Below are 8,628 nucleotides of genomic sequence, written 5' to 3'. Positions count from 1 at the left end.
GCTGCTGCTTCCATTGCCATTGCTGCTGCTGCTGCTGCTGCTGCTGCTGCACATTTGCTGTCGCTCTTATTGCGCTTCTCCGAGCGAGCCCGCAGCTGCACGGGCGTGCGCGCTGTCCAACCCTAAACCAGGGTTTAGGGTTTAGGGTTTAAGGTTTAGGGTTTAGGGTTTAGGGTTTGCGTTTAGGCCCGGGGTCTTTTTTGGCAAAGTCGAAAAGCTCTTTGCGAGAAGCAGCAAAAAGCAGAACTGCTTTGACAGCAACAGAACTTGTGCAAATGGAGGAGACAGCGGAGCAGCAGGTCTTTTGTTTTTTATTTTTATTTTTTATTTTTTATTTTTATTTTTTATTTTTATTTTTATTTTTTTAAATTCTTTTTGCTTCTTTTTGGTTCTTTTCGTCTCCTTTTGCTGCGCTTTGTCTCCTCCATTTCTTTTGCTTTTTCCCCTCTCAGTGGTGTCTCTTTTGTCTCCTTTTTCGCTTTTTGTTTTTTTGTTTTTTTTTGTTTTCTTTTTTTTTCTTTTGCTGCTTTTTAATTTTTTTGTCTCCTTTTTGTCCCTCTTATCCCCCTTTTGTCCTTTTTGTCTTTTTCGTTTTCTCTTTGTCCCTTTTTGTTTTGTCTTTTTTTGTTTCTTTTTTGTCTCTTTTTGTTTCTTTTTGTTTCTTTTTTTGGCACTTTTGTTCTCTTTAATCTTTTTCTTTCTTTGTTTTATTCTTTATTTTATTCACGACTTTGTTTATCTTTTTGTCTTTCTTTTAGAGTCCCTTTTGTCCCTTTTGTCTTTTTTACATTTTTGTCTTTTTCATTTTTTCCTTTTTGTCTCTTTTGTCATTTCTTTGTTTCTTGTCTTTTTATCATTTTGTCTCCTTTTGCATTTTATCTTCTTTATTTCCTTTTTTCTTTTATCTTCTTTTACTTTTCTTTTTGTTTTTTATTTCTATTTATTCTTTTCTGTTTCCTTTGTCTCCTTTTATCGCCCCACATCTTTTGTCTCTTTTAATCTCCTTTTATATTTTTAATCTTTTTGATCTCCTTTTGTCTCTTTTGTCTTTTTATTTCCTTTTATTCTTTTTTAAATTTCTTTTTAACCTTTTTAATCTTTATATTTCTTTTATTCTTTTCAATCTCTTTAAATTCTTTCAAACTCGCTTCATCTCCTTAACATCTGTAGCCCTTTTTTTAACTTTTTTGTCTCCTGTCTCCTTTTGCTGCTGCTGCTGCTGCTGCTGCTGCTGCTGCTGCTGCTGCTGCTGCAGCTTTACCTGGCCCGCCAAGAAGCAGCAAAAAGCCGAAGGGCTTTTGCAGATTCCCAGCGGGGACTCACGAGGGGCTTTTTGGAGGCAGAGGACTCCGAGCTCGAGGACGATCAGGGTAGGGTTTAGGGTTTAGGGTTTAGGGTTTAGGGTTTGGGGTTTGGGGTTTAGGGTTTTGGGCTTGGGGTTTGCGGTTTGGGGTTTTGGGCTTGGGATTTGGGGTTTGGGGTTTAGGGTTTAGGGTTTAGGATTTACGCTTTGGGGTTTAGCTCTCGGGGTTTACGCTTAGAGTCTAGGGTCTAGGGTTTAGGGTTTAGGGTTTAGGGTTTAGGGTTTAGGGACCAGGACTGCGTAGCCGGATATGGGTTGCAGTCATGCAACTGCTAGTCGGGGATGCTGTAGCAGCAGCGGCATTTGCTGCTGCTGCTGCAGCAACAGAAACGGCAGCAGCAGCAGCAGCAGCAGCAGCAGCAGCAGCAGGTTGGCTGTCAGCTTTTGCTTTTGGCTGCAGGTGCTTCTTTAGAGAAAATTAAGGAGCGGTTTAAGCGCCGGCGATTCCTTTGACGTCAGAGCCAAAACCCTAAACCCTAAACCCTAAACCCTAAACCCTAAACCCCCGCCTGGAGTGGCCCTCCAGAAACTCCCTTCTTTTTCGTCTCGAGGAACTTCTTTTTCCTTACAAATACTGCGGTTTCGGGTTTGCGGGTTTGGGGTTTCGGGTTTGCGGGTTTGGGGTTTAGGGTTTAGGGTTTAGGGTTTAGAGTTTAGAGTTTAGGGTTTAGGGTTTAGAGTTTAGGGTTTAGAATTTGGCATTTAGGATCCAGAGATAAGGCAGGCAGCAGCGCTAATTCATCTTTGCCTCTGTAAGCAACAGGAAGGGTTTAGGGTTTTGGGTCTAGGGTGTAGGGTTTAGGGTTTAGGGTTTAGGGTTTAGGGTTTGGGACCAGGAGACAAGGGCAAAGCCTTCAGGTAAATGAATTAATAAATCAGTTAAAATAAATAAACAAATTAACAAAAATTAAAAATAAGTAAATAAATAAACTGCAGCAGAGGCAGCAACGAGCAGCTGCTGCTGCTGCAGCTGCTGCTGCTGCAGCTGCTGCTGCAGTCCCAACTAAAAGCTGAATTATCTTTTTCAAATTTAAAATTTATTTGTTTTTTATTTTACTAATTTTATTACTAATTTATTTATTTATTTATTCATTTATTTCAATAGATCAACCCCACATAAACCCACTTCCAGGGGGGCCCCCGGGGGCCCCCGGGGCCCCTGGGGGGCCCCTGGGGGCCCCCGGGGGCCCCTGTATCTCGTTTTTTCGCTGCTGCTGCTGCTGCTGCTGCTGCTGCTGCTGCTGCAGTGTGGATCTCTGGATTGCTGAGTCTAGTTAATTGAATAAAGACAAAATGATTCATTAGATTTAATTTATTTCATTTAAAGAAAGAAGACGGAAGAAGAAGAAGACTGGGGATCCCCGCGGGGTCACCTTCGGGGACCGGCCGATCCCACGGCAGCTTCCTGCTGCTGCTGCTGCTGCTGCTGCTGCTGCTGCAGCTGGATTTTCTGCTGCTGCTTCCCTTCTTTCTGCTGCGCCTGTCACAGCTTTCCCTCCTCCAGTGGGGCGATCAGCCTTGAAGTCCAGACCCTAAACCCTAAACCCTAAACCCTAAACCCTGATTTAGAGTGAACTTCCACCCCGCGCAAATGAAAGAAAAGCCAGACAGTTTCTCCTACTGGGAAGCTTGCTGGAAGCCAGCTAGCTGGGGGCCCCCTTTTGCTGCTCATTGCCTCTGCGGGGGCCCCCTGGGGGCCCCCCTGGGGGCCCCTGGCGCTTGCGTCTCCGTGTTTAGGGACCGGGCGAGCAGCAGCAGCGGCGGGAGCAGCAGCAGCAGCTGCTGCAGCAGCTGCTGCTGCTGCAGGTGGTGCTGCTGCTGCGCAGAGACCCCGGGGTTTCTGCTTTCAAGCCGAAGCAGCCGCAGTGCTGCAGAAAAGAGACAATTAAAAAGAAAAGAAAAAAAAGAAAATAAAATTAAAGAGACAATTCAACTTCTGCCCTGGGCAACTCACGGGGGGGGCTTCAGCAGGGCTGGCGCCAAGCCGCAGCAGCAGCAGCAGCAGCAGCAGCAGCAGCAGCAGCAGCAGCAGCAGAGTAGAGATAGACGGTATGGCACAGTGTGGGGAGCTGGAGAAGGCAGCACGGTTGCTGCTGCTGCTGCTCCGGCTGCTGCTGCTGCTGCTGCTGCTGCTGCTGCTGCTGCTGCTGCTGCGCCGTATAGGACAACAGATGTCCCCTGGGTGGTGGCCGCCCCCGCCTACAGGCAGCTCTGTGCCTTGAAAGGCAAGGCAAGGGTTTAGGGTTTAGGGTTTAGGGTTTAGGGTTTAGTGCTTAGGGTTTAGGGTCTAGAAAGTAGGACTTAGGGTTTAGGGTTTACGGTTGGTGCCTGGGTTCGGTGGATTGTGGCCTGGGGCATCTTCAGCTGCAGAGGCCGGGCTTAGGGTTTAGGGTTTAGGGTTTAGGGTTTAGGGTTTAGGGTCTAGGGTTTAGGGTTTAGGGTTTAGAGTCTGCGGCTCAGAGAAGAAGCGGCAGCAAACGATGAAGGCCAGAAGTTTGTTGCTGCTGCAGCAAAGCGCTCTGCCTAAACGCCTGCAGCTCTACAAACCCCAAGTTGAAGAGTAAGGCCCCCTAGGGTTTAGGGTTTAGGGTTTAGGGTTTAGGGTTTGGGTATTAGGGTTTAGAATCAAGGGTTTGAAGATCGGACGCTAAGAAGCGACCCGAGGACAGGAAGAGCAAGCTCGTGGTCACTGAGCCCGTGTTGCTGCTGCTGCTGCTGCTGCTGCTGCTGCTGTTGCCGTTGCTGCTGCGGTTGCTGCTGCTCGTGTTGCAACTTTCTTTGCTGCGTTTGCTGCTTTTGCTGCTGCTGCTGCTGCTGCTGCTGCTGCTGCTGCTGCTGGATAATTTAGGGAGACTCAAGACACGAGCTGCTGCAGCACGGAGACAGAAGCAAAGGCCCCACAGCCGACTGCGGTGGACTGTGCGTACACTGCAGCAAGAAAGGTGCTGCCACTGACGTGAGGCCCCTAAACCCTAAACCCTAAACCCTAAACCCTAAACCCTAAACCCTGGCCGGGCCTGCAACCTGTCTGCTCTGCGCTTTGACAAAGCAGCCCACAAAAGCAAAAGATCCCCGTCCCTTTTTAGCACCTCCCCTCGCTGTTGCTGCTGCTGCTGCTGCTGCTGCTGCTGCTGCTGCTGCTGCTGCTGCTGCTGCTGCTGCTGCTGCTGCTCTGGTTGCTGCTGCTGCTGCTGCTGCTGCTGCTGCTGCTGCTGCTGCTGCTGCTGCTGCTGCTGCTGCTGCTGCTCTGCTGCTGCTGCTGCTGCTGCTGCTGCTGCTGCTGCTGCTGCTGCTGCTGCTGCTGCTGCTGCTGCAGTGAAGGGGATGGCGTGGGATCGATCGATCCCCCCGTAAGGGCCCGCCCTTACATTCCAGGGAAGCAGCGGGAGATCGACAGCAAGCTGCTAGCTGCTGCTGCAGCAGGGGCTAGTGCCTCTGAAGCAGCAGCAGCAGCAGCAGCAGCTGCTGCTGCTGCTGCAGCAGCAAAAAGAGACAGATTTGCAATCAGCAGGAGACACTTCTACGCGAGAGACCCCCCAAACTTCCCGCTGCTGCACCGCAAGGCCATGCTGCAGCGCAGCAAGCTGCTGCTGCAGCAGCAGCAAACCACAACCCCCAGGCCCTTCGCCTTTGCATGCATGCAGCAGCGGGCAGCAAGGAGACTCGCGAGGCAAAGGGAAAGAGACAGCAGCAGCAGCAGCAGCAGCAGCAGCAAAACTAAAAGGAGACACAAACTGCAGCAGCGAAACAATAAGACACAGGAGACACAAAACCCAGCAGCAGCTCCAGCAGCAAACTCCAACCCCCACACAAACAACAGCTGCACTAGCTCCGCAGAAGGGCCTTGCGCGGCTAGCTAGTCAGCTAGCTAGCTAGCTAGCTAGCTAGCTGGCTAGCTGGCTAGCTGGCCAGCTGGCTAGCTGGCTAGCTGGCTAGCTGGCTAGCTGGCTAGCTGTTAGCCAGCTAGCGTCCGGTCACCAGGACGGCTAGCTGCCTAGCTAGCCAGCTAGTTAGCCAGCTGGCTAGCTTGCTTGTGAGCTAGTTAGCTAGCTAGCTAGCTTGTTTGTGAGCTAGTTAGCTAGCTAGCTAGCTAACTAACTAACTAACTAGTTATTTAGCCAGCTTGCTAGTCACCTAGCTAGCTGGCTAGCTGGCTAGCTGGCTAGCTAGCTATCCGACTGGCTAGCTAGCTGGGTAGCTAGCTATCCGGCTAGCCAGATAGCTGGCCAGCTAGCTAACTCGGCAGATAGCTAGCTAGCTAGCTGGCTAGCTAGCTAGCTAGCTAGCGTCCTGCTGCGACTCCTGCGTCGAAATTTTTGGGGCTTTTGGCGCATGCAAGGAAGAATAGTTTTGCTGCAGACAATCTGGTAAAAAGAAATAAAAAACAAAAGTTTTAATAAATGCAATTATAATAAATAAAATAAAAAACGAAAAGTTTTAATAAATGCAATTATAAAAAGAAATGCAACACCCCCTAATGCTTTCAAACCCTAGCTCTTGCTAGCTGCCAGAGGGACAGCTTTTGCAGCAATAGGGGACACCTTGTTGCAGCAGCAGCAGCAGCAGCAGCAGCAGCTGCTGCTGCTGCTGCTGCTGGCGTGACAGCAGCAGCGGCTGCTCTTGCTGCTGCTGCTGCTGCGCATTGTCTCGTTTAGCAGCAAAATGCCTCCTTCAAGGGCCGAAGCAGCTGCAGCAAAAGTGTCTCCTTTAGCAGCAAAAGTGTCTCCTTTAGCAGCAAAAGTGTCTCTTCGCAGCAGCAAAAGTGTCTCCTCTGGCAGCTAAAGTGTCTGCTGCAGCAGCAGAAGTTCTTTCTTTAGCAGCAAACCTCCCGCAGCCACAGCTTCCCCATTTGCTGCTGCAGTTTCTGCTCAGCAGCAAAAGTGTCTCTTCGCAGCAGCAAATGTGTCTCTTCGCAGCAGCAAAAGTGTTTCTTCGCAGCAGCAAAAGTGTCTCCTCGCAGCAGCAAAAGTGTCTCTCCGCAGCAGCAAAAGCTCCTCGCTTCAGCAGCAAAACTGCTTCTCTTCAGCAGCAAAAGTGTCTCTTTCCAGCAGCAGGAGCAAAAGTGCTCCTTTTCAGCAGCAGCAGCAAAAGTGTCTCTTTCCAGCAGCAGCAGCAAAAGTGTCTCTTTCCAGCAGCAGCAGCAAAAGTGCTCCTTTTCAGCAGCAGCAGCAAAAGTGTCTCCTTTCAGCAGCAGCAGCAAAAGTGCTCCTTTTCTGCAGCAGCAGCAAAAGTGCTCCTTTTCAGCAGCAGCAGCAAAAGTGTCTCCTTTCAGCAGCAGCAAAAGTGTCTCCTTTCAGCAGCAGCAGCAAAAGTGCTCCTTTTCAGCAGCAGCAGCAAAAGTGTTCCTTCGCAGCAGCAAAGAACAGCCAAACTGCTTCTCTTGAAGCAGCAAAGTGTTTCCCTTTAAGCAGCTAAGCTGCTTCCCCCTCAGCAGCAAAAGTGTCTCTTTTGTGCAGCAGCAAAAAGTGCAGCAGCAAAAAGTGCAGCAGCAAAAAGTGCAGCAGCAAAAGGAGCAGCAGCACGAGTGCAGCAGCAATAAGTGCAGCAGCAGCAAGAGTGTCTCTTTTCAGCAGCAAATATTGCAGCGTTCTCCTCTCTGGCTGCTTAATAAATAAATAAATAAATAAATAAAATAAATATATAAATAAATAAATAAATAATAAATAAATAAATAAATAAATAAATAATAATTAGGTTTGAAGTTACAAAAACGAACTCAAAGTCTTCACCTCAAATTTTCTGGTGTCAAATTTCCAAAAGGAGACACTTACAGTGTCTCTCCACCGCAAACTGCTGCTGCTGCTGTTGCTGCTGCTGCTGCTGCTGCTGCTGCTGCTGCTGCAGTTGCCGCTGCAGCGGCTGCCCAGCTGTTTGCCCTTGCAGCGGCTGCCGGTGTGGGTGAAACTGTATCTGCTGCTACTGCTGCTGCTGCTGCTGCTGCTGCTGCCGCTGCTGCTGCTGCTGCTGCCTGCGTATTGTTCACTGCACGCACCGCGGCTACAACGGCAGCAGCAGCAAACCGGCAGAAGCTTACTTTTCGCAGTCTGCTGCTGCTGCTGCTGCTGCTGCTGCTGCTGCTGCTGCTAGGAGCTGCTGCTGCAGCAACTGACAGCATTTTGCTTCCAAAGAAGCGGGCGACGGGCCGCCTGCGCTGCTGCCGCTGCTGCACCTGCTGCTGCAGTACTCCGCAGCAGCAGCAGCAGCAGCAGCAGCAATTCCGCACCCGCCAAAGGGCCCCCGCCGAACACTTAGCTAGCCGCCTAGCTAGCCAGCTAGCTAGCTAGCTAGCTGGCTAGCTAGCTAGCTAGCTAGCTAGCTAGCTAGTTAGCTCGCTGCTGGCTGGGAGACGCCGGCCGCTGCTGCCCTTCGGGTCCCTCGTTGCTGCTGCTGCTGCCTTGCTGTGCGTGGGTCTGGCTGGCCTGCTGCTGCTGCTGCTGCTGCTGCTGCAGCTGCTGCAGCTGCTGCAGCAGCTCGTCGGCGCCCTCGTTGCGCAGCAGCTTGTAAAAAGGAGACTTTCGCCGCCAAGTGTTGTGGGAGACAACTCTGGCGAAGGCAAAAGCAAAGTAAAGAACTGCTGCTGTTAAGGCCACTCCTGCTAAGATGCTAGCAGCAGCAGCAGCAGGTTCGCGCTGCAGCACGAGTTCGTAGGCCTTGTCTTCGTCGAGGCGTTCGCGGCGGCGCTCGTAGAAGGCTTGCTGCTGCTGCTGCACCTTCGGCAGCACCACGTACTCGTGCAGCAGCAGCAGCAGCAGCGGCAGCAGCAGCAGCAGCCCCACGGCCCGCCGCAGGCCCCCCACGTGCCGCCGCCGCGCCGCCTGCTGCTGCTCCAGCTGCTCCAGCAGCTCCTGCTGCTGCTGCTGCTGCTGCGGCGACAGCAAGTACACGGTGCCGTCTTCCAACTCTGCTGCTGCTGCTGCTGCTGCTGCTGCTGCTGGGCCCTGCTGCTGCGAGCGCTGCAGCAGCACCTCCGAGCCCTCCGCTGTCGCCGTCTCCTCCCCCAGACCCACAGCTGTGTCGGTCGCGTTCGGGCTTCTGTACGCGCTTGCTGCTGCTGCTGCTGCTGCTGCGCTGCTGCTGCAGCAGCAGCAAACGAAGCAGCCTGCCGCCACCAGCGCGAGGATATGCAAACCCTTGGCTCCCCACATTTGCTGCAGACACCCAAACCTCCCTGTCTCCACCTTTAAAAGAATAAAAAGAAATCAAAAGCAAGAAGCAGAAAAGGGGGAAAGACCTGCTGCTGCTGCTGCTGCTGCTGCTGCTGCTGC

General features: G+C 51.4%; 2 protein-coding genes across 2 annotated transcripts; both read right to left on the bottom strand.

Annotated features, from left to right (window-relative positions):
• Positions 1-1,138: 1,138 nt before the first annotated feature.
• Positions 1,139-7,478, bottom strand: ENH_00044740 (hypothetical protein; the record flags this gene model as incomplete). Its single annotated transcript, XM_013580941.1, has 5 exons — positions 1,139-1,261; positions 2,737-2,895; positions 4,010-4,198; positions 4,453-4,726; positions 7,135-7,478. The coding sequence occupies 5 exons, from the start codon at positions 7,476-7,478 to the stop codon at positions 1,139-1,141; spliced, it is 1,089 nt and encodes a 362-aa protein (XP_013436395.1).
• Positions 7,479-7,683: 205 nt separating this feature from the next.
• ENH_00044730 (hypothetical protein) lies at positions 7,684-8,508 on the bottom strand (the record flags this gene model as incomplete). The annotated part of the gene is made up of 1 exon (XM_013580940.1): positions 7,684-8,508. One exon carries the CDS (start codon positions 8,506-8,508, stop codon positions 7,684-7,686), a length of 825 nt encoding a protein of 274 aa, XP_013436394.1.
• Between the last annotated feature and the right edge of the window lie 120 nt (positions 8,509-8,628).

Source organism: Eimeria necatrix, genomic scaffold, assembly GCF_000499385.1.
Source record: "Eimeria necatrix Houghton genomic scaffold, Enh_scaff336, whole genome shotgun sequence".
NCBI lineage: Eukaryota > Apicomplexa > Conoidasida > Eucoccidiorida > Eimeriidae > Eimeria > Eimeria necatrix.
This window is presented reverse-complemented; position numbering and strand designations above follow the sequence as displayed.